This window comes from Scyliorhinus torazame, chromosome 18, assembly GCF_047496885.1.
Source record: "Scyliorhinus torazame isolate Kashiwa2021f chromosome 18, sScyTor2.1, whole genome shotgun sequence".
NCBI classification, from domain to species: Eukaryota; Metazoa; Chordata; class Chondrichthyes; order Carcharhiniformes; family Scyliorhinidae; genus Scyliorhinus; species Scyliorhinus torazame.
In genome coordinates this window covers 122311376-122337561 of record NC_092724.1, presented here as the reverse complement: position 1 = coordinate 122337561, position 26186 = coordinate 122311376, and the positions used below count along the sequence as shown (strand labels likewise).

The 26186-nt window shown below is 45.7% G+C and overlaps 1 protein-coding gene across 2 annotated transcripts in view; it reads right to left on the bottom strand.

The window, feature by feature from the left end:
• Positions 1 to 26186, bottom strand: part of ogfod3 (2-oxoglutarate and iron dependent oxygenase domain containing 3) — a 216452-nt gene that overhangs the window by 99665 nt on the left and 90601 nt on the right. For both annotated transcript variants that reach the window (XM_072483276.1, XM_072483277.1), the window contains exon 4: positions 24714 to 24789. In XM_072483276.1, coding sequence (XP_072339377.1) covers positions 24714 to 24789 — 76 coding nt within the window. The remainder of the gene's footprint in view (positions 1 to 24713; positions 24790 to 26186) is intronic.

The following is a 26186-nucleotide window of genomic DNA, read 5'->3' as shown; positions in this document are numbered from 1 at the left end:
TCAAATTTCACTATCTTCCATGGTGGGATTTGAACCCAGGTTTCCAGAGCATTACCCTTTGTCTCTGGAATACAAGTACCATGACTACGTACCCCAGAAGCCTAAACAACGGTAGCACAGTGATTAACACTGTTGCTTCACAGCGCCAGGGACCCGAGTTCAATTCCCGGCTTGGGTCACTGCCTGTGTGGAGTCTGCACATTCTCCCTGTGTCTGCATGGGTTTCCTCCGGGTGCTCCGGTTTCCTCCCACGAGTCCCGGTATACGTGCTGTTTAGGAGAATTGGACATTCTGAATTCTCCCTCTGTACCCGAACAGGCGCCGGAGTGTGGCGACTAGGGGATTTTCACAGTAACTTCATTGCAGTGTTAATGTAAGCCTACTTGTGACACTAATAAAGATTATTATTATTAGAATGCACGCATTTAAATGGGGATTGAGCTCAATTGCACAACCTGATTCAATTACTCCCTTTCTAATATAAATTCATAAAAGAACTACATCTGATCATAACACCCCGTATGCAACGCCATAGAAGATGGACTAATACATTCATCAAGATCAGTTACTTGAATGGAGGAGATAGAATGACTGTACAAAGTGTGGGGGTGCATCTTCCACCAAATACAATTAATCTCAATCAGTATCAGAAAATCTTTACAGTGCAGAAGGAGGCCACTTGGCCCATCGAATCTGCACTGGCTCTCTGAAAGAGCATTCTACCTAATCCCACTCCCCTGCCTTAACCCCATAACCTTGCACATTTTTTCTTTTCAGATGACAATCCATGACCCTTTTGAATGTTTCGCTTAAACCTGCCTCCACGATCCTCTCAGGAAGTTCGTTCCAGACTCCAACCGCCCAAAATGGTTTCCTCACATCACTTCGGCATGTGGGGCGGCACGGTGGCAAAGTGGTTAGCGCTGCTTCCTCATAGCACCAGGGACCCGGGATCAATTCCAGCCTCAGGTGTCTGTGTGGACTTTCTCCCCGAGTCTGCGGGTTTCTCCCACAGTCCAAAGATGCGCAGGTTAGGTGAAATGGCCATGCTAAATTGCCCCTTAGTGTCCGGGGAAGTGTAGGTTAGGTGGGGTTACGGGGATGGCGGATGGGGGGGCCTAGTAGGGTGCTCTTTCAGAGGATCGGTGCAGACCAGATGGGCTGAACGGTCTCCTTCGGCACAGTAGCAATTCTACGCCTTTTGCCCATTATTTTGAATCTGTGTGTTTTGGCTCTTTGTGTCCTCCTGACAGGGAACAGTTTCTCACTCTTTACCCTGTCCAGACCTCTCAGGATCTTGAATATCTCGATTAAGTCTCATTAATTTTGGAAGATTATTTTACACTATTTATGTTATGTTTAAAAAAGACAAATGATCAAGTTCTGTGCATTATTAATAAAATAAAAAAATACGTATGTCAATTTTAAGACAAACCATTCATCAATCCAAATATATGGAAAAGGTGCAGATTTATATTTTCCAGAACTCATGCCACTTAAGTATTTTTCAGCCGCAACTTCCAAAGCTGGGAAAAAACTGACAAAATACTTCCAAGGGGCTGACACAAAGCAGCGGAATAAACATTGCTGAATAAAGGGCAAGAAAGTTGCCTCAAGGTGACTGAGCAAGTTCAATTCTATTTATTACTTATCAATCTTTATTACTGTTCTGGGATCTCATTCGGCAGTTTAATTTGCTGGGTGACATCCAAAATCCGATGGCCTCACCTGTGACATGCTACAGGGCATGCAATGGGAAAACACGGGACCTGAAACTATATCCACTATTCCATCGATAGAACACTGCATCATAAGATACTGCACACAAAAGTGCATTTTTGGCAGCCAGTGATTGAATGAGGACGTGCGACTCTATTGCTCAACAATGTGATATTTATTTCCTTGTGGGCCTGATGGCATGCATTTGAATGATGCATCTTGAAGTGTACCACACTTCAGCCTTAATGGAAAGGACACCCAGAGAAATTAAGCGTAGCCGAAGGCGTGAACAAGATAATTGCTTTAGTGTCAACATCATTCACACAGAACACAACATTATTACACCCGCATTTGTCATGTATAAAAGATACAACACACAGGATTTTGATCTAGCCGGACTGAAGCTGGAGTAAGCAGTCACGATGGTACGCTTGTGACTTCCTGATGATGACTGCTCTGCATACCAGATATAATCTGTACCAATTTTACTAGCGCTGCTTGTGAGGGGTTTTGTTATATCACTACTATTAACCAGATGTCTGTATGTTTCTTCATCCTGGGTGGAATGTTCCATTCTCATCAGCAGTGGGATTTGTGGTGGGTGGGGGCACTTAATTTGGTGGGAGGCAATAAATTCTGTTGCCCAACGGCAGGATAGACTGTTGGAATTTTCTTCTCCCGACTTTCAAGGCAGGTTAAAGGCGGGTTGAACTTCCCAACGAACAATGCCAGGAACTGTATTCGCATGCATTAGCATATCATGCACACTCAATAAAAGGAAACCTTGCCAGCATTAAGTTCACCCGCAAAATTAAGTTGCCCGCCAGCAAGGATTTAGAAGGTTCAGTTTTCCGACTATATATGAGTGGTGGGCACCTGCCGAGCTTCAACCCTCCCATGACTTTTCAGGCCCAGATGTTGCTTTTTCCTTCTTACGGACCTCGCAAAACTTCAATCGAGTGCTATTAGCAAACACTGGACAAGGGAGACAGGCAAAGGCTGGAAGGTGTGTGGGGGTGGGGTAGGGTAAAAGGGTGGATTAAGGCTGGACAGGAGAGGCAGAATTCCAGTGGGAAGGGTGCAGAGGATCCAGGGACCAGTAGAGAGGTAAAGAATGTCAGTTGAATCAGGGAGCGGGGAATGTCCGGGGAAGAGGGAGTTGAGAGTGTCCAGGGAAGTGGGCAGCTGGAAAGTGTCCGAGAGGGCAAGGTCGATGGGTTCCATTATGGGGTCCTGTTGGTAGAACTCAGGATACTGGTTATACATTGAAACATAGAAGATAGGAGCAGGAGGAGGCCTTTTGGCCCTTTGAGCCTGCTCAGCCATTTATCACGATCATGGCTGATCATCCAACTCAATAGCCTGCTCTCTCTCCCCATAACCTTTGTTCCCATTCACCCCAAGTGCTGTATCTAGCTGCCTCTTGAATATATTCACTGTTTTAGCATCAACCACTTCTTGTGGTAATGAATTGCACAGGCTCACCACTCTTTGGATGAAGAAATGCCTCCTCATCTCTGTCCGAAATGGTTTACCCTGAACCCTCAGACACAGTCAGAAGGGGAATGAGATGGGGAGGGGACTTGGCAGGTCTATGGTGAGAGTCTGGTTGGTGAAGGTCTCAATCATGGAGTCACGTTGGGGGACAAAGTAGGTGGTGCAGGTAACAGGAGGGGGCAGGGTGACCATGGGATGATAATGGGTGTCGGCTCTGGGCAGAGGAAAGACATGTGGAGGTGGGTCATGATAGGGTCCAGGGTAACACGAGGAGAGGTGATGGAACGAGTTTGAATGGTGTTATGCACCATTTGTCCACACTAATCTTGGCTATGCAGTTAGTCAGTCAGTGATATTCCTGTGGGAGAAGCGTCTACCCGGGTGAGTGGAGTTCAAGGTCAGCACAAGTGGCTGACCAAAGGGACACGCAAATAATTATGAGGCAACGGGATGTCAGAGATGCTCACCTGTGTTCTCCTCTCTATGATGAAGGCCGCACTGCTGCAGGATTGTTTCGGACTCATGGATCGCTTTACATCAAGGTCACAGTAAGATATGGAGCTGATGTTCATTCTGTGCCATTTGCCACTGGCTGCAGTCAGAGGCAGGGATAAAGGGATATGGATATCGGCAAAGGTCACAACTGGTGGAGGGCAGCCAACTCATGACTCCAAACCTCCAACCCCCTGGGTGGAAGGTCATCGCTGGCAAGGGATCATGTGGATAGTCTTTGTATACTGCCACGGCAATGGTCTCTCTCTTGAGCCTCAAAGGTGGTGGAGACAATCGGAAAAGTGTCCGCGAGAGGCTTCTTGGACATAGCTTTAATCACCCTGGTCAAAGAGCAATGTTTCCATCTGCAGTCATGTATGAACGGGAGGAACACCCATCTCTGGTCCTGGAAGGGGTGGTGGTGGGGATGCCATGTCTCGACCGAGGAAAGATGAAGTGCTTAAGACTTGCCAGGTGGCTTTGAGATGGAGGGAAACCTATAAAGGACATGCTCATGTAATGTATCAATTCAATTTGTTCACACATCCACTGAAGTGCTGCTGATGTAGGCAGCAGGAAACCCTGCCTTGGTAATGGCTCTGATCCAGATGAGGAGAAAGGGATCCATCACCATTTGGCACAGGACCAGGAGAAGCAAGGGCCTGAGCAACAAGAGACAGCAGGACTTCTATAAGGTGAAGAGGCTGGAAAACCTGGACCACTGCAATGGCGAGCATTGGCCCGGCCATGTGTGTGTTGCCGGTGATGCTCTTACCCAGGGATGAATGAAAGGCAATGCCAGAGATGCCCTCATATATCCCAGGATGTGATTAGTCACATCTGCCGGTTTATCCAGTACGAGCTGTGGCTGCAAGGAATCTGGGGGACTAATACGGAGCTCCTTGCCTGCAATCAGCAAATGTCTGTCCGGGAACCCATCGAATATGGCACCAGGACTGTCGATCCCATGAGGTAACAGCAGGATGTGTGACTTCTTATCCACGCCACCACAAGATTCGCCGAGCTCCTCACTAATGCATAATTAACTTAGCCAAAAAGCGGAAGATCGCGCGTGTTCACCTGCCTCACCGCCCAGCGGGAATCACATTCCCATCCACCACCGGACTTAGTCTCCTGAATGGAAAACTATGCCCTCAAATCTGTATCAGAAGTAAAGTACGCGTGACAACATCGTATAACACCTCCACTTAAAGGAAGAGGGATGTGGAACAAAATCCTACAAAAATCTGAAAACACTCCCACAGTGGGGATTTCACATCCCTTTTATTTGCCACGTGACCTCACACTGCGCTGGCACTGGAGACTGCATACCTGACAACTCCCATTCACTCTGTTTTCATAAGCGACTCCTGAATCTGTATTTCTGCCTTTGGCTGACTCTCAATCCATAAAGTGCAGTAATTTAGTTCCTATGTGTAGGCAATTACTCCACAAGTTACAGTGATTAATGCAGCAGGAATCAGGCAGTGACAGAAACGATGACTTAGAAACCGCACCACGAACAGAATAATCAGGGGTCAAAAAAGCAGACTGGCTGCTCTGGTTGGCAACTGCAGAGGCATAATGCTCTGGCTGTTATCAATGCAAGTGGAAATACAGGATCTGTTCTTCATTTACAGCACATAGCTGTTACAGCCTAGAAACTGAGCCGTAGTCAAGATAAAGGGAGATGACAAATTTAAATGATTAAAACCGTGAAGCAAATATTCTGTAATTAATCCTCACAATGATTGAATACAGTCAATATCGGTTTGAATTAAAAAGCAATTTGAGGGAATGAACTAAAAAGAGCCCGGTCTGTTTACACAATGCGTTTGTTTGCAGTGCTACTCAATTCAAACTTCATGTCCTGTGAAATATATGAAGCAGCTGGGAAATCTTGACTTGGGAGCTTTCATTGATGTTATGACACAATTTTAAGAACATTCCCAAAAGCCAAGTGTCAGAGCTTGATCATTAAAATGTCTCTGAAACAGAGTCAAAGTCAACTTATTTGGGTTAAAAAAAAACACATTTTCCTCCCAAAGTGGAATGTTATGTTTAAAATGAAACCTACAAGGGACAAGCTCTGTATTAAGGCTGTTGCCGTACATTCTGACGATGTTTTGGAACCTGGTGTCACACAGGATTCTCAGCAAACAAAATTGACAAACTCGATCGAATTTCAAAAGCAGCAAATGGGTCCTGAAAAGAGGAGCCCAAAATTTCCTCATGAAGCACCAATTAGGATAGAAGGACAAAACCCAGGAGTGGGCATATTTATTTGAGGGGTTGGAGAGTTTTGGGTTCAGGCAGGGGTTAGTGGATCGGGTCCGGTTGCTGTATGAGGTGGCGGTGACAAGTGTGCTGACGAACCGAGTGAGTTTGGGGTACTTTGGTTTACACGGTGGGACCAGACATGGGTGTCCACTCTCTGTGCTGCTTTTCGCCTTGGCCACAGGCAATGGTGCTTAGGATGTCATGGGATTGGAGAAGGATTGAGCGGGTGGGGCAGAGGATCGAGCAGAGGGTTTTGTTGTATGCCGATGATCTCCTATTATACATTCCGGACCTATTGGGCTGCATTTGGGGTATTATGGGGAGTTTGGGGGAATTTTGTCGTTTACCGGGCTGTAAATTGAATATGGGAAAAGCATGTGGTGTTCCCGATCAATGCTGGGGGGCAGGAAAGGAGGTTGGGGGAGCTGTCATTTAGGGCAGTGGGGACAAATTTAGACACCTCGGTATCCAGGTGGCATGGAGCTGGGCCCAGTTGTATTGGTTGAACTTGGCTCGATTGATGGAGGGGATAAAGGCGGATTTTAGGAGGTGGGACGTTTTGCCGTTGTTGTTGGCAGGCGAGTGCAGACAGTTAAAATGACAGTTCGGCCTAGCTTTCTGTTTGTTTTTCAGATACTCCCCATCCTTGTCCTGTCGTGTTGGGTGTTCTGCTGCACAAATGATCCAACACGGCTGTAGATGGTACAACTCTGTTTTGTCTAAACAACGGTTACAACTAACTGCTGGCTTGGGTACATGCTTCACCAGCTAACCTGTGGACCCAGCCCTATCATTATCTTAGTGAGGCACTCAGCACATGGTCTATGTCTAAGTGGCACGCTGTGAGCTCTGTGTTCTGAGCTATCTCCTGGTAGAATGAGCGGGAACTGTGGTGTTCCCTGTTTTATAGTGCGTGTGCTCTCACTGGTGATTGGCTGCGATGTTATGTGTGTGCTGGTTGGTCCAACTGCCTGTCCATCAGTGTGTGTGTGATTGCACCATGATATGCTCATGTGGATATCATGACATGTCCCCAAGTCATTTTTCGGCATCGTGCTTGAGGACTTTGTTGTTGGCACCTCTGCCATTCCCACAGGCCACGTATTCCGTTAATCCACTGGTGATGTCGGCTTTAAGGGTGTGGGGGCAGTATAGGCAGCACTTGGGGTTAAATGGTATGTCATTGTGGGCGATAACCATAGGTTTGTGCCGTGAGACTGGATGCGAGGCTCCGGGGGTGGCGGCAGGTGGGGATTGAGCATTTCAGGGATCTGTTTCTCGGGGGTAAGTTTGCAGGGCTGGAGGAGTTGGAGGAATTGCTTGAGTTGCACAAGGGGACTGGGTTCAAGTACTTGCAGGTTTGGGATTTTGTGAGAAGAGAGGTGCCGTCTTCCCCGGGGTTGCCGCCCTCGATGCTGCAAGACAAGCAGAGGACGAAATAGGGGAGGGGCAGATTTTGGATATTGACAAGGAGCTGATCATAGAATCAGAGGGGCGGCACAGTGGTTAGCACTGCTGCCTCACAGCTCTAGGGTCCCGGGTTCAATTCCGGCCTCGGGTGACTGTCTGTGTGGAGTTTGCCCTTTCTTCCCATGCCTGTGTGGGTTTCCTCCGGGTGCTCCGGTTTCCTCCCACAGTCCAAAGATGTGCAGGTTAGGTGGATTGGCCATGCTAAATTCTCCCTTAGTGTCCAAAAGGTTAGGCGGTGTAACTGGGTTACGGGGATAGGGTGGAGGTGTGGGCTTAAGTAGGGTGCTCTTTCCAGGAGCCGGTGCACACTCGATGGGCCGAATGGCCTCCTGCTGCACTGTAAATTCTCTGATGCTATGTTGATTGTGTGATGGTGGCGAGGATGAGCAGGTTTTCTGAGGGGGTGGAGGATAGGTGTGGGCGTACTACGGGGAGGGCCTGCGAATCATGTCCACATGTTCTGGGCGTGCCCAAGATTGAGGGGGTCCTGGCAGGGGCTCTCGGATGTTATGTCCAAGGTTCTGGGGGCGAGGCTAGCCCCGAGTCTGGAGATGGTGATATCGATATTTGGGGTGTCAGGAGTGGGGGGGGGTCCGATGTATTGGCCTTTGCCTCCCTGATAGTCCGGAGATGGATTTTGTTTTGTTGGAGGGACGCGGTGCAGCCAAAGGCGACCTGGCAGAATTCCTGCAGTTAGAAAAGATCACTGGTGGGATTCTACAAGGACGGGGCTATGTCCCCACAACCGCGAAAAAACACGCACGAATCACTCTGAACTTACCTGGAGAAAGTCCAGGTGATTCTCCGATTTGCAGGGGGCTGGCAGGGCCCCGGAGTAGTTCTCGCAGCTCTGGCTGCTGATACGGGGCCCTGCACTTCCGGGCAGGGGACCGCGCGACATGGCCGACCCACACCACGGACCGGCACCGAAAACATAGGACCACTCAGATCTTTCGCACCCGCGGATCGGTGGCCCCCGATCGGTAGCCTGGCCGTCCTGGAGGCCCCCCACCAGGGAAGCCGCGGACTGGGTCCGCAGCTGCCACGCCGAGTTCCCGACGGGTGGAACCATGAGCGAACCACGCTATCGGGAACTCGGCCAGCTGCACTCGATGATTCGCCGCGGGGGCTTCTTTCAATGGCCTCCAACCGACGCCGCGTCGACCACGATCTCGGGTTTGGCGCCCATTCTCCACACCCACACCGATCGCGATATCGATGCGGAGGCTCGGAGAATCCCGCTTCACATTCGCTCTGTGGAGGTCAGTATAAGGGTTCACTCAAAGGTGGAAACCATTCATCGATTTCTTCAAGTAGGATTAAAGGGTCAGCAAAGAGGGACGTTTTTTTGGGGGGGTTAAAAAGGGGGGAGGTGGGACGTGATTGAGGGTCAGTGTCAGTGGGGCTGGAGGGTTGGGACTGTTGGGTGGGCTGTTGTGATGGTCGTTTGTTGCTCTTTGATTGTCTTTTCTGATATTTTGTACATTTACATTTTGTTAAAAAGCTGTGAATAAAAATATTTTTTTAAAAAGGACAAAACCCAGATTAATACTTCTGGATATTCCAGAGAAACACATCAAAGATTCAGGACCTCATTGGTCAAATTTTGGTCAGGGTTCAAGACTATTTCCTTACTCGGAGAATCATCAACAAATGCTCGGAAATGTGAAGACTGGCCTCATTTTTAGGAACAATCGGAAGTTGTTAGCATTCTGGATAGGTTGCAAACAATTGGCCTGAAGTGTCTCCTTCATCCAAAACTGTCATGTACAGAATTAATTTTTCAATGTCATTTTCATACCAGGTTGAAGACATTTGACAATGCATATTCTGGAAAATCAATCCCCAAAAAAGCAAGTATGGGGCGTTGTTTACACTTCAGATCCACACTTCATACCTCCCTCCTCAAAGATGCTGACGGGTAATGACAAACAAATGTTATTCAAGGCTGAGATTCAATTCTATTCTTTTGATGAAGGACCAATATTCTACCCTGACGACAAATAAACCGCACAAGAAATCCTATAATGTAAGCAAACATAATTCAAATCAGATTTCTTAACTGTAAATGTCTTTTTTTCCCAGTATTTATGACGCTTAATACAGGCAATCTGAACTGTTTTCAATGCATACATAGTGTTTACGAACTCCCTGCTGCACTAAGAAAACTTGCTCTGCTGTAACTTTTGGAAACGAGTAAGAGTAACTTCTCCTCAAACAATACAACATAAAAGTTAAAAACACGGCGGCTGGGGGATGGGGGAGCACGTGAACGTGGGAGTGGCTGTGTTTTCCCGAGCTCTGGCTCTACTTTCAATCCCTAAATTTATCCTAATGCACATCCCAGAATTACTTACTATTTGGGAGATATGACTTGTACTATGTCCCCGGAAGATCCTCGCTAGATTTTGGCGATGCGGAGCCGAGTTAAATCGGAATAGTCTTTCTTTGATTTGGGCGGTCGGTGATGGCTGGGGTGGAGCCAAGCTTGCAATGGCGGTTTGGCTGCGGAGACCACTGGTCTTATATTGTCCTGTCCTCGATGTTCATCGTGAGGAGTAGGACGCAGCTGGTCGCGTCGCGTCACCCCCCACACACACTCCACCAGCCTGGGCGGCGGCGTAGCAGAGGTGAGAGCGTTTGTTCAATGGACCTTGAGGGGGGGTTCTGAGGATTGCTTGACAATCCTGCCATGGCCTAGTGTGTTATAATCCTGCAGTTCATCAACAATCCTGGATTTTATTCACTTGTGATTGCGCCGACGATTTCATGTTATTGTCTTTTTTCCTGGCAAGGGTATCGAGGGTGAGGGTCGCCTGTTATCCTGTTTTGGCTAAAGCAATACTGAGTCGGTCATGTGAGATGTGGTTTGTGCATAGCCTTGCACTTTTTTTAAGATGCTGTAATCGTTGCTTTTGCGAGGAGAAGATGAGAAGAGCCAGGATGGGATGGTGGGCGGTAGGATTAGGTAAATCGTCACTTGGATTGAGGAAAGCCCCTAGTTACAGTTAGAGTTAGAGCTAATCTGTATCGGGCTTATATTTTGCATTTTTTGTTTCTTTGTGTTTTGAGAATCCGTGCTAAGCTCCCCAACAGATCCCAGAGAGGACTGGGTCCCTTCTGATTCTTCTTTGTGGTTGGAGCCTCTGGAGTTGTTGGAGTAAGAGGTGGTCAGTTACTCCTTGCTCGATTTGTTGGAGTGAGAGTCTGTATGCTGTGGATTTGCGTTTTTGGATTCCGTCTTACATTTGAGGGTAGGTTAGAAAGGGAAAATAGGCGCCTTCCTCCAGGTGATCTTACATGATGCTTTCCTGAGTCCCCTCCTCATTGTAGTCCGTCTTCCACAGGGTGGCAGTGTACTGCGCCTGAGGTGGAGGTTTTGTTGCATCTTTGGGTATATGTAAAATATTATTTTAAATCTGGGGTTCTCGCGGATTGTCCCTGTAATTTTTCAAATTATTATTTATGTTGTCCCTGTAATTTTTCAAATTATTATTTATGTTGGTGCAGGTTTAAGATCTGTGATTGGCTCCTGCAGGGTACAGACGGGTCTGATATCCGAGAGGATGACGTTACTGATAGGAGTAGTCTATAGGCCACCAAATAGTAACATTATGGTGGGGCAGGCAATAAACAAAGAAATAACTTATGCATGTAGAAATGGTACAGCAGTTATCATGGGGGATTTTAATCTACATGTCGATTGGTTTAACCAGGTCGGTCAAGGCAGCCTTTAGGAGGAGTTTATAGAATGTATCCGCGATAGTTTCCTAGAACAGTGTGTAATGGAACCTACGAGGGAATAAGCGGTCCTAGATCTGGTCCTGTGTAATGAGACAGGATTAATTCAGGATCACATAGTTAGGGATCCTCTCAGAAGGAGCGATCACAATATGATGGAATTTAAAATACAGATGGAGGGTGAGAAGGTAAAATCAAGCACTAGTGTTTTGTGCTTAAACAAAGGAGATTACAATGGGATGAGAGAAGAACTAGCTAAGGTAGACTGGGAGCAAAGACTTGATGGTGAAACAGTTGAGGAACAGTGGAGAACCTTCCAAGTGATTTTTCACAGTGCTCAGCAAAGGTTTATACCAACAAAAAGGAAGGACGGTAAAAAGAGGGAAAACCGACCGTGGATATCTAAGGAAATAAGGGAGAGTATCAAATTGAAGGAAAAAACATACAAAGTAGCAAAGATCAGTGGGAGACTAGAGGACTGGGAAATCTTTAGGGGGCAACAGAAAGCTACTAAAAAAGCTATAAAGAAGAGTAAGATAGATTATGAGAGTAAACTTGCTCAGAATCTAAAAACAGATAGTAAAAGTGTCTACAAATATATAAAACAAAAAAGAGTGGCTAAGGCAAATATTGGTCCTTTAGAGGATGAGAAGGGAGATTTAATAATGGGAGATGAGGAAATGACTGAGGAACTGAACATGTTTTTTGGGTCGGTCTTCACAGTGCAAGACACAAATAACATGCCAGGGACTGATGGAAATGAAGCTATGACAGGTGAGGACCTTGAGAGGATTGTTATCACCAAGGAGGTAGTGATGGGCAAGCTAATGGGGCTAAAGATAGACAAGTCTCCTGGACCTGATGGAATGCATCCCAGAGTGCTAAAAGAGATGGCTAGGGAAATTGCAAATGCACTAGTGATAATTTACCAAAATTCACTAGACTCTGGGGTGGTCCCGGCGGATTGGAAATTAGCAAACGTGACACCACTGTTTAAAAAAGGAGGTAGGCAGAAAGCGGGTAATTATAGGCCAGTGAGCTTAACTTCGGTCGTAGGGAAGATGCTGGAATCTATCATCAAGGAAGAAATAGCGAGGCATCTGGATGGAAATTGTCCCATTGGGCAGACGCAGCATGGGTTCATAAAGGGCAGATCGTGCCTAACTAATTTAGTGGAATTTTTTTTGAGGACATTACCAGTGCGGTAGATAACGGGGAACCAATGGATGCGGTATATCTGGATTTCCATAAAGCCTTTGACAAGGTGCCACACAAAAGGTTACTGCATAAGACAAAGATGCATGGCATTAAGGGGAAAGTAGTAGCATGGATAGAGGATTGGTTAATTAATAGAAAGCAAAGAGTGGGGATTAATGGGTGTTTCTCTGGTTGGTAATCAGTAGCTCGTGGTGTCCCTCAGGGATCAGTGTTGGGCCCACAACTGTTCACAATTTACATAGATGATTTGGAGTTGGGGACCAAGGGCAATGTGTCCAAGTTTGCAGACGACACTAAGATAAGTGGTAAAGCAAAAAGTGCAGAGGATACTGGAAGTCTTCAGAGGGATTTGGATAGGCTAAGTGAATGGGCTCGGGTCTGGCAGATGGAATACAATGTTGACAAATGTGAGATTATCCATTTTGGTAGGAATAACAGCAAAAGGGATTATTATTTAAATGATAAAATATTAAAACATGCTGCTGTGCAGAGAGACCTGGGTGTGCTAGTGCATGAGTCACAAAACGTTGGTTTACAGGTGCAACAGGTGATTAAGAAGGCAAATGGAATTTTGTCCTTCATTGCTAGAGGGATGGAGTTTAAGACTAGGGAGGTTATGCTGCAATTTATAAGGTGTTAGTGAGGCCACACCTGGAGTATTGTGTTCAGTTTTGGTCTCCTTACTTGAGAAAGGACGTACTGGCACTGGAGGGTGTGCAGAGGAGATTCACTAGGTTAATCCCAGAGCTGAAGGGGTTGGATTACGAGGAGAGGCTGAGTAGACTGGGACTGTACTCGTTGGAATTTAGAAGGATGAGGGGGGATCTTATAGAAAAATATAAGATTATGAAGGGAATAGATAGGATAGATGCGGGCAGGTTGTTTCCACTGGCGGGTGAAAGCAGAACTTGGGGGCATAGCCTCAAAATAAGGGGAAGTAGATTTAGGACTGAGTTTAGGAGGAACTTCTTCACCCAAAGGGTTGTGAATCTATGGAATTCCTTGCCCAGTGAAGCAGTAGAGGCTCCTTCATTAAATGTTTTTAAGATAAAGATAGATCGTTTTTTGAAGAATAAAGGGATTAAGGGTTATGGTGTTCGGGCCGGAAAGTGGAGCTGAGTCCATAAAAGATCAGCCATGATCTCATTGAATGGTGGAGCAGGCTCGAGGGGCCAGATGGCCTAATCCTGCTCCTAGTTCTTATGTTCTTATGTTCTTATGTTGCAGCGCATTACTGTTGCCCCTGGTGTTACTGAAGTTGAGGGAATTATGTTCTGGTGCACGCCCGAACATGCCTTGAAAATCTTCATGGAATCATAGAATTTACAGTGCAGAAGGAGACCTTTCGGCCCATTGAGTCTGCACCAGCTCTTGGAAAGAGCACCCTCCACCCTATCCTCATAACCCAGTAACCCCACCCAAGACTAAGGGCAATTTTGGACACTAAGGGCAATTTATCATGGCCAATCCACCTAACCTGCACATCTTTGGACTGTGGGAGGAAACCGGAGCACCCAGAGGAAACCCACGCACACACGGGGAGGACATGCAGACTCCGCACAGACAGTGACCCAAGCCGGGAATCAAACCTGGGACCCTGGAGCTGTGAAGCAATTGTGCTAACCACTATGCTACCGTGCTGCCCTTATCCTGAATTCTCGTGTCCGCAGCGATAAATCGCTGCAGGGGAAGGTCTGCACCATTGTACCATGTTGTCACGGCCTTATCATCCTCTCCCTTGCTCTCTGGTAATGCGAACCAAGGAGCCAAGTTGAGTTCAATGATTGCACCGGGTCACTTGTATTGTTGTTCTCCTGTCCTCCTCTGTATCTATGTATGTTGAGACATTTTTGCTATGCTGTACCATTCCTGTGGTTTTGTTACGTTGTTTGCTGAAATGGAAAAACCTCAATAAAAATACTTTTTTTTAAAGTTAGAAACTCAGCAAAGGGACAGTGAGACCAGCGATGTGATAGTTTTTGAAGCAAAACCCATTAAAGCCCAAAAGTAAAGAAAGAAATCCAAAATTGCAATAATTACCACTGTTGGAATGCATCCTTCTAATGCTTCTTGTAACTTCAAGGACCCAGTGAAAAAAAATGGCAGACGTAGTCTGACATTAGTTACATTTCTTCAGACGTTAACCTTTTGATGACCCGTTCATTTTTTATTTTATTTTAACAATCCCACTATTTATTTAAACTTCCGGATTGAAGCTGGCCTTTAAAGGCAGAGTGGTTAAGCATGGAGCTGCACTCATCTTTCATTGTACTGCTAACCTCAGATAACAGAGGTGAAAGGCAAGATCAGTACCGTCAACTGTTGCTCATGTTCACGTACCCTCATATTGGTAGAGATTTGGAAATATATAACAATCCTATTATTAAGGAGGGGACAATGAGGCCAAGGGAGAGACTTGCAGAAGAAAACACATTTAGGACTAATTGCCTAATATGCCTGCTTCCAGAGCTCTGCAAATTCTTAATGTTGGACCTCCATTCGGCAGTTCTCCTCGAGAAGAAGATAGCAAGTTGAACATTCCAAGGAAACTAATGTTGAATTTGTCGTGTTAGGTACACTGGTGTAACACTGGCTGCAACTGGATGCAGCTTAGATCACAAAGATACTCCAGACCTTGAAGTTAGTTCAATTAGGTTTATTGAACTAATAGCACAGTTAGCACAGTTCTCTGTGAGTTCGACTCTCTGCTAACTTAAGCATGGTTACTCTGTCTGACTGAACCAGACTAGCTCTTAGCCACGTGGTGGAGGTGTGAGATTGTAACAACACCCTTGACTGACTCTCTAGATGTTCATCATAAATGACCTTAGCGTTCAAAAGTGCCCTTAGTGTTGGGTAGGGTTGCTGGGTTATGGGGATAGGGTGAAGGTGTGGGCTTGGGTAGGGTGCTCTTTCCAAGAGCCGGTGCAGACTCAATGGGCTGAATGGCCTCCTTCTGCACTGTAAATTCCATGAAATTCTATGAAATCAGTGGAAAGAGGCGGAGTGTCAGTGCCTTGTGTCTTTTATCGTCAGGTCCCACCCCTGAGCATCCTGCCTGCTCATTGGTTATGTCCTGTTCTCTATGTCCATTAGCTGCTTTATTAGCTGGATAGGGCAGGCACCCTATCCACTGTGCCTGCCTGTACAGCATTATGTGTATGTCTGCATATCATAACATCTCCCTTTTTTTTTTAATGTTTGGATGACATATGTGAACGTATTTACAAGAATAGGCCAATATTACCATATATGGTTATGGGAGAGATGTTTTCAGAACCCCAAAATGTATCATGGAGTTAATGGATTGTTGCTTTTGAAGCACACGGCTTGTTCCCCAGGTTCCCCAGGTCATAATTACAATTATGGACATGTGGTTTTTAAAACAAAACAATGTTTATTCCATGAACTCAAATTAACCTTTTAAATAAACATTAGATCTCTTAACCCCCCTTACATCAAAGATAACCCCAAAAATAATACAACACTACCCAATCCTGCAAACTGTTCCTTTACACATCCAAAAGACTTCACCTTCACAAAAACAGTTACACACCAGGTCACAGTTAATATATATTTTCTGTTGGATGGCAGAGATATATCAGCTTGGTTGACTTCAGCACCAGCACATTGCTTTTCTTCCTGCGCCTCTCAGCAAAACACACAGACACTCCCAGCTGCTCTCTCAAACTGAAACCAAAAGCAGAAGTGAGCTCAGTTTCCCCCACCCTTTGACATCACTTCAGTAATATGATCAGCTCCATTTCTTAAATGTACATTGCTTAAACATCCATTTCTTAAAGGTACTCTCACATGACAATATACATGCAGTGGATGTGAACATATGTACATGTGAAAACAGCTGTCTAAGGCGAGAACACAGAACAAAGCAAACAGAACAAATGTTCATAAGTCCAGTCTCTGTGGCTTGCGTCTGATCCTGGTCGACCGCCGGAGAGATGGTGGTGGGAACGACAGCGCCTTGATGGGCGGGATTGAAGCCTGACTGGTGGCCTCATGAGTCGAGGTATCAGGAGGTGGCAAAACAACAGAAGGAAATGGAGAAGAATGTGGTTGCGGGCAGGCAATTTTGCGCAGTGCCCGTCTGTTTCGTCGCACAACAGAACCATCAGCCAGATGCACAATATACGAGCGGGGGGCAGCCATTCGAACAACGGCAGCTGGAGCTGACCAGCCTCCATCAGAGATCTTGGCCCGAACAATGTCTGATGGGGATAACACGGGCAAATCGGTGGCATGAGCATCATAGCCCTCATTTTTGCCAGTCTCGGAGTTGCTGCACCTTCTGCAGCATCGGGAGGTGATCCGGGTTGGGCAAGTGTGTGGCTGGAAGGGTCGTTCGCAGGTCCCTGTTCATCAGGAGTTGGGTCGTCAACATGCCAGTGGACAGTGGGGTCGCCCTGTACGCAAGCAGCGCCAGGTGAATGTCAGACGCAGAATCCGAGGCCTTGCAGATGAGCTGCTTCACTATGTGCACCCCTTTCTCAACTTTTCCATTTGACTGCGGGTAGTGTGGGCTGGAAGTGACGTGTTTGAACTGATACGACTGGGCAAACAGAGACCATTCATGGCTGCTGAAGCACGGGACATTGTCACTCATGACAGTGAGTGGGATACCATGCCTGGAGAACGTCTCCTCACAGGCCTTGATGACGGTCCGAGATGTGAGGTCTGAGAGCTTCACGACTTCAGGGTAATTGGAAAAATAATCAATGATTAACACGTAATCACGGACATTTGAATGAAAGAGGTTGATGCCAACCTTGGACCACGGAGAGGTTTCGATTTCATGCTGCTGAAGTGTCTCCTTACTCTGCGCTGGCTGGAAGAGTTAACAGATCGCACAGTTAAGGACCATGTTCGCGATGTCCTGGCTGATCCCGGGCCAGTAGACAGCCTGCCTGGCTCTGCGTCTGTACTTCTCAATGCCCAGGTGGCCCTCATGGATTTGACGGAGCACCAAGCTCTGGAGACTGTGTGGAATTACAATCCGGTCTAGTTTGAGGAGGATACCATCAATTACCGTCAGGTCGTTCTTTACATTGAAAAATTGAGAGCACTGCCCTTTTTGCCAGCCATTGGCTAGGTGTTGCATAACACGCTGCAAGAGGGGGTCTTTTGATGTCTCCTCACGGATCCAAATTACCTTCTCATCAGAGGCCGGGAGGGTGCTAGCACACAGCTGCACCTGTGACTCAACCCGTGATTCAATTTGCCGGATGACATTCAGTGGTTCACTAGGCACGGTGATGGAGCGGGACAGTGTATCAGCAATGATGAGCTCCTTGCCAGGCGTATAGACCAGGTCAATGTCGTACCTTCTGAGTTTGAGGAGATGCGCTGCAACCGAGGCATCATGTCATTAAGGTCCTTGTGGATAATGTGGACCAGGGGCCTGTGATCCGTCTTGACTGTGAATATCGGCAGGCCATAGACATAGTCATGAAACTTGAGAATGCCAGTGAGGAGGCCGAGGCATTCCTTCTCGATTTGTGCATACCTAGTTTGGTGGGCGTCATTGCCCTTGATGAGTAGGGAACCGGTGCCCAGGATGAGGTGTCATCGCGTTGCATGGATCGGAGGGAGATTGATCCAAACAGTCCTGATTGCCCCTATCACCACCCATTTCATAGAGTCGCTAGAGTGCAGAAGGAGGCCATTCGGCCCATCGACCCTCTGAAAGGGTCCCATGCCCCCAACCTATCCCTGTTGTTATGGGTCCGGGTTTACAGAACCCCAAAATGTTTCATGGAGTTCAACCGACCCAGAACTTTTAATAGATTGTGGTGTGGGAAGCACACGGCGTACTCTCCAGATGTGATACAGCAATTATGGCCAAATGGTTTTTAAAACAAAACAATGTTTATTCTCTGAACTCAATTTAACCTTTAAAAAACAAACATTGAATATCTTAACACCCATTACTTCAAAGATAACCCCAAAAGACTACAACACTAAATACGCCTTCAAACTGTTCTTTTAAACATCCAAAAGACTTCAAACTTCAAAAGCAGACATGAGGCTACATGCAATATATTTATAGTCTTTGGATTTTCAGACATCAACAGACCAGTTCTGTTTCTTCCTGCAGCTCTCAACAAGCTCTGTGTTTTCTTCCTGCAACTCTCAGAAAAACACACAGACACTCCCAGCTTTCTCCTCAAACTGAAACCAAAAGCTCCCCCCACCCTCTGACATCACTTCAGTAATATGATCAGCTCCGTTTCTTAAAGGTACATTGCTTAAACATCCATTTCTTAAAGGTACTCTCACATGACACTGTAACCCAATAACCCTACCTGACCTTTTGGACACTAAGGGGCAATTTTGCACGGCCAATCCACCTCAACTGCATGTCTTTGGACTGTGGAAGGAAACCGGAGCATCCAGAGGAAACCCATGCAGACACGGGAAGAATGTGTGAACTCCACACAAACAGTCACCCAAGGCTGGATTTGAACCCGGATCCCTGGTGCTAAGTGCTAACCACTGTGCCACTCTGTTTGTAAACAGAAAGGTGTTTTTTATTTTTTATTTTCCCCTTTTATAAGTGGTGATATATTTTCCCCAACTCTTCAGTTTGGAGTGGTCCGATTCTCTATTAATAACCCCACAGCAAACTCACAATAAGGCAAGAGGATTGGTTTATTTCAAAATCACACAAAATGTGGGAAGGAGTTTTGCAAAACCTGCCCTTTTTGCACACATATATTAGAAGAGGGATAAGAGAATAAAAGGGGTATATAACAAGACCACGATAAAAATAAGAGTTATAGTTTCATGTGAGTGTAGAGACCAGAATCAAAAGTTCCATGGTGGAGTCCTCCAGAGATTACCAGGCTGAAACTGCTGCAGGGTGATCTGTGCTTCCAGAAGCGAGGACTTCCATGATGGAAGAAGAGACACAATGAAGAATTAGTCTTACAGGCACTGATACCAGAGTTCGAGGGCTGGATTCTCTGTTTCTGACACTAAGTGTTGGCGCCAAGGGAGAATCTGTGGACTTTTACGACAGAAAAACCGGCCCCGCACCTGGACCAATTCCGCTACCGTTGAGGGTTTAGCACCGGTGCTGCGTGAAAAACACTCAATTCCACTGAAAAATGGTGCAGGATTCGCCGGGCCCATGATCGACACTCAGGAGGCTGACATGTTGCAGCCACACATACACATTGCACTCCCTACACACACTTATCCCAGCTAAAAAGATGGCTGTGCTGGAGCGCGCCAATACAGCTGATGGGTCGGCCAAAGGGCACCCAGGGGTTGCTCTGGGGAGACACCTATATGACCCTTGGCACCAGGTTCAAATCGGGCTGTGAGCGGTGTGTTCAGCTGCATGGCTGCCTTTGCCGCTGCAGCAATGGTGCTCCGTGTCTGTCCACCCTGAACCCACAGCACTCCTGCTGGCCACACTCCACTACTCCCCCCAGCCCTGGCAGAAGCCCCCCCCCCCACCCCACTCCAAGCCAGTAGCACACCTGTCAGCACACTAAGGCGATGTTGGACAGCTTCCACACCCCCTCTATCTTCCTCTGCAGGTTTGCCACTCCGGTTTGACGATTTTCAAAAGCAGAAGTGAAGCACGCCATAGGGAACTCGGCCCATTGGAGTCGGAGAATGGCGGAGGCCCCGGACAGTGCCGGGTTGGGCCCACTAATGATATGCAAACGGTGTATACTGTACATGCGGAGTGAAACGCATTGACGCCGTTTTCGAGGTGACGGAGAATTGCAATTTGGAGTCAAATCGGCGCCTGCAGCGATTTTGGCATCAGAAGCTATTCTCCGCCAAATCGCATTTCCCAATTTCAGCATCGGCTAACGGAGAATCCCACCCCAGATGTTTCCAGTAGATGAGAGCAAGGGTATTTACCTGGTCAGAGCTATTTCTGCTGCTACCTGTTAGGTGGTATAATGGCAGATTGCCTGTGTGGAGTTCGACACAGCAATATTACAGGTTCTAGCAGCTTGGGGGATGTCATGTGACATACTTCCCACTTCTTCCGGGCGGCACGGCAGCACAGTGGTTAGCGCCAGGGACCTGGGTTCAAATCCCGGCTTGGATCACTGCCTGCCCTGAGTCTGCACATTCTCCCCATGACTGCGTGGGTTTACTCCGGGCGTTCTGGCTTGCTCCCACAAGTCCTGAAAGGCATGCTTTTTCGGTGAATTGGACATATCTGAATTCTCCTTCAGTGTACCCGAACAGGCGCCGAAATGTGGCGACTAGGGGATTTTCACATTGCAGTGTTAATGAACGCCTATTTCTAACACTAATAAGGATTATTATTATTATTCCAGATGTTGAACAAAGAATGTATTTTTGCAGCCCTGGAATCTTGAGGTTCAATAGAGGAATCAGGGTCCCTTTATCCCTTCAGGCACTCTGTCTCCATGGCCCAAATCTCTGTCTTAGACATGCAAAGGGCATTGGTGCATTTCTTTGGAATTTGATTTTCTGTAGTCACAGGGGGCATTTGCGCCACTTTAAGGGTAACGAGGTCTCTGCTGGTTTCTGAAGGTTAAAAATTCCTCTGGTATGAGTCATGGCTAGTCAGGTACGTCCATTTAAAAAATAAAATATTTATTTTCTAATGGAGCCAGGTTGATGTAGATATATAATTTTCTTCCTGTCTTCTCGGGGGGGGGGGGGGGGCAGACTATCAGTTAAAGTTGAAGTTTATGCAATTGAAGCAGATTACTGACCTAAAAATGGGTTGTGCAGAAAAAGACAGTGAGCAGGGATAATGTGAAGGTGCTACAATTGGCAGGAAGTGATCTCCCGCAATCACTTGTTGGGACCTCAGCTATTTACCGTATTTGGAAATAATTTAGATGGTGGGATAGAAAGACACATAATCAGATTTGTCAATGACACAAAGATATGCATCATTGATGGCAGCATACATGGAGGTACAAAGAAATATGAAATGATTCAGTGAATAGGAAAAATCGTAACAAATGTATTTGTAGAAAACTTAATGTCATCCACTTGGGACCAAAATAGGCCTTAAAAAGGCACGTTTTGATGGTCAAAAACGAGAAACAGTGTGTCATGTATTAAAGAATACATTCCTGCTAGTGATCTGAAGTGGCGTCCGTACGAGCAACATCTCTTAATAAACCTTGCATCGTATTTGTAAGAAATCCACGTCCAAGTCTTTCCTGGCACATAGAGAATGTAACAAAAGAGAAAACTGACGACGATGGTTGAGGCAAGAAAAAATTGCTGAAGTACAAAATTATCGGTGAGAAAAGTGGAGATGCAAGAGCGGAGGAAGATGCTCGGGACTGTGACTCAAGTTCAGAGATACATAAGAACCGGTCCAGTGATGGGAAAGGTGATGGGTCTGGTCCAAAAAGGAACAGATATACGTTGTAAAAATCTAGATCTCATGCTCTCGGTCACAAGAAGACTTGAGTTGACAGTCCAGAATAGCGTTTCATTATGGGGAATCAGATTGATTATTTCTCCGTGCACGCGTAATAATATCCTTGATCAACTATGTGAGGGACATCCTGGTGTCGTTAGGCGCACAGTTATTTCCAGTGGCCAGGATTAGATGCTCAAATCTAAGAGAAAGTTGGGCAATATCAGTCCTGTGAAAAACTAAGGAACACTCCACCATTAAAACCATTATATCCGTGGGAATGGCCCACACAACCGTGGCAGAGAATACGCATCAATTATGCTGGTCCGGTGGGAGGGGGGGGGCATGTTCCTAATGATTGTGGATGCACACTCAAAATGACTGGAAGGAGTGATTATGAAATCCATGACGACAGAACAAGTTAGAAGTTAGACAAATATTTGTGAGATTTGGTAGACTGGAGCAGGTCGTAAGTGACAATGGGGCTCCATTCACATCTGAGGAGTTTGAGGACTACTTAAGAGGAAATGTTATACAGCAGATAAAGTCAGCTCCTTACCATTCTGCAACAAATGGATTGGCTGAGTGATTCATACAGTCACTTAAACATTCTATCAGGGTATCAAAGATCCAAGGTATATTGTCCAAAGAGTGAATGATTTCTTGATGTCATACCAAAGCACGACACACACAACACAGAGTTCACCAGCAATGCTGCTTTTCAAAAGGAAGCGAAGAACAAAATTTGACATGTTGATACCACCTGATACTTCAGAGATTGTCAAACGACAGCGACAAGCACGGATTGCGAGGAGGGAACAAAACTCTTAGCAAGTATTCACGCAAGAAGAGCGACTGCTCGCCAGAAGCTACACTACCAATGAGAAATGGGTACCTGCTATGGTCCTAGCAAAAACAGGTTCAGTTGGACGATTAAAGAATTTTGCGATGTCATACTGACCAACCACTAGCTTCACAAAGTGAAATCGCTGAAATGTCTCAAGAGATATTTTCACCGGAAAATCTAAACAGTGATATTTCTGAACAGAGGCCATATACAGACAAATTCAGATTCTGCTTCTGAGGACTTTTCAATACCTATGGAGATAGACACTGAGGTAACTACACAGAAAGTGCCACCCACTGAAGAAAAAGAAGTCACTTCCAAGAACTTGAGTAGCCAGGTTCCAGAATGTCGACCTGAGAGACTGTCTTAATAAGCTGTATATATGTAAAAAGATAATGGTGTAAAGAAATGTATCTCATGTATAAGTGGGTTTGTTGTTGCCCATTGTTAGGGTCCTTCCTGTTGATTCCTTTAGTTCCCCTTATTTTTGCCATTATCATTTTTGATCCATGAATACTTAATGGACATATATCTTTAAGTCAAGCAACAGAGAGGATGAGGAATTCAAGAAGTTGCAACATAGTATAAGCTGCTAGCTTTGGGCAGCACGGCTCGGCATTGAGGCATTTGAGAGATGGGGTGAGAGTCAATTTGAATGTTTGGCTGGTGGTCAATGAATTGACCAAGAGGTCGTGTTCTGCCCGGTAACAGGTGGTGATTGGGTCCTACTCAAGTGGAATGATTTCCAGAGACGTAAGGAAAGCAGAGTTGAGACCTGGACACACAGAGACAAGGATCGTCTCCCACACTTGAAAGGCTGTGAGTTGATGTATTCCTGAATCTACAGAAAACCTGAATGAATCTACAATGAAACCATTACAGGCTGCAACAAATGGATTGGGTGAAAGTTTACTTTGAAAGAAGGTCTGCTTAAAGACTACCATCTGAAACAAAGACACGTTTTCCTTTTACTTTTACCCCTCTCCTCTCCTCTCCTCTGTGTTTGCCTGTCTTGTGTATGTCCGTAGAGGGTGGGAGCAAGCTAAAGTGGGAGAGTTAGATAATAGTTAACCAGTTGTACGTGCTGCATATTTCATTGTAGTTCTTGATATAAATAAAAAGTAATTGTGTTTATATTTACAAACCTGGTGACTGTAATTATTGGGCAGCTGAGAGCCTAAGACTTTGGGTAGTTTTCCAAAAATTATTATTTAATTCAATTGTGCTGCGACTCCGGGCCAAGGGGGGCTGGAATTGACCGCGCCCAAGCTCAGGGTGTCATAACAATTGGGAAATAAATATTGTTTGTACTAAAGAGGGAGGGGTGATATGTATTAAAGAATACATTTCTGCTGGTGGAATGTCACATGATCTGGAATGACATCAGTAGGGTGTTTGTGTTTTGTGTTAGGACTTTCAATTCTCCATCTTAGATTGCATGAGCAACATCTCTCAATAAACCTTGCATCGTGTTTGCATGAAATCTAGGTCCATGACTTTTCTTTTTGCGGTATATTGCGAATCTTGGAATCCAGGTAAGATGACAGAGTATACAAACATCTGTTGCAATCCTTGAAATTAGTAAAAGTGTGATTTTACTGAAGTTTTAAAGATAATAAGGGGATATGACAAGATAGCTTGAGGGAAAGTATTTCTGCAGGTTGGAGTTCAGGGCTCGGGGGCATAATCACTTCTACACAAAAAGGTGGCTGAAACTGATGCTGACTTAATTGTTAATTTAAATTCTGACACTGGTAGATTCTGTTAACCAAAGGTTAATTAAGGGATATCGGAAAAGGTGAGTACACTGAGTTAGGTCACAAATCACTCAATCCCATTGCATGGTGGGTTCAAGGGGTTAAATGTCCTGTTCCTACATTGGCCATCCATATTTAAATCTTTTACATTTCTTACCTGTTTCTTACCTCCTTTAGAACTACCTATAAATTGTCCTCTGTACATTCAGTACTTCATATTCTTTATCAGACTTTACCGCCTTAAAGTTTCCCCATTATTTTTCAGTTATCTATGACTTTTAAAATTGAAATGCAATACCGTAACATCCTCTCTGCTTCTTCTCGATCCACCACTGTATCTTTCACTGCCCTGCCGCATTTTGTTGGAGTACAACCTGTGAAAAAAAACAAAAAGGCAGGCGCTCAAAACAGAAATTCTCAAATCGAAATGGCTTAAGTGGTGGATTATACAGGAATGATCAATAATTTTCTCAGTCTTGTAATCTAATTACCAAAGGAACTCTAAACTGCTGAAGCTTCTACTCATCGGAATAAGATACGCAAGTGCTAACTGATTAGTTCAGAGAATTCTGTCACTGGCTTTGAAGTATCACTGCTTTCATATTTGCTAACATCTCACAAGGGAAATAACGGAGATTGGAGCTTGTCGTCAAACAATGGCACCAGGTTTCAAATATGACTGATCAGTCCTGACAACCTACATTCTAAACTCCAGTCCATCAGACATTACTTGCAGCCATTGTAGGCTGCACAAGAACTTGAGGTAGAAATGTTTGAAGATGAACAGTAGGTTTCTGAGAGATGCGGCTAAGGCTTGCGTCCTTAGTGCCAAGAAAAGAGTTACTTTTAACAAGCTGCCCAAATAAAGCTTTTGAATACTTTTTACCATCCTCAAATAAATGTTCTCTTTTGTTACAATTTGCATTTTCCAAGCTGATTTATGAAAAGATGCTATACGAGAGCAAGTTCTTTCTTTCATTAGCTGTGCAGCAATTTGGCATGTCCTGCAGGCATGAAAGCACGATATCAATTCAAGTTTTCTTTCTCTTCCGCTCCCCATTGAATCAGGTTTGATCCCCCCACCTCATGGTGATGGAGGATAAAGACATGTTTTTGAAAGGTTATGTATTCAGGAGATAGACAAAGCTGCTGTTAGTGCTTGTGACTCATGTCATCTAATGAATACCAAGATGTGGGCTGCTAGATCTAACCTAAATCTATCCAATCAGCTAGGTGGTAGTACTACATTACAGATTGATGGGTAACCTGTAGCCACCTAAAGTGGCCAACTCCCGATTTAAAACGGCGAACGGCAAAGGCTGATGGGAAAATCAGCCAACAAGACAGAACCCAGCTGCTGCAGGTTTGCTGTGTATTTACCTCTGCAAAAAACAGACAACATCGATACCAGCGGCCATCAGCATAACAAAGTAGCAGCTATCTGCATACTGATGAGCAATCCCTGGGAACAATAAGTAACATTTTTGACACACAAAGCAAAGCCAGACTCCTCGGCGCCAGCAGGAGCCAACACAAAGGAGGTGAACGAGCACCTCAAGACCGCCCATCGATCAGGGAACCGCTCCAGTATTGGAGAAAATCGAACCAAGCGATTGGGACAAAGTCCAATCACTTGGGACCAGGTACAGGGTCCGCCCCGAAAGGCGGGAAGCCCCTGGGGACTATAAGAGTTAAGCCCCAAGTTCAAATCACTCTCTTCAGCAGCTCTCTTCTCTCTTCACCTCTGCGTCCTGCCCGGGTCACCCAGCAA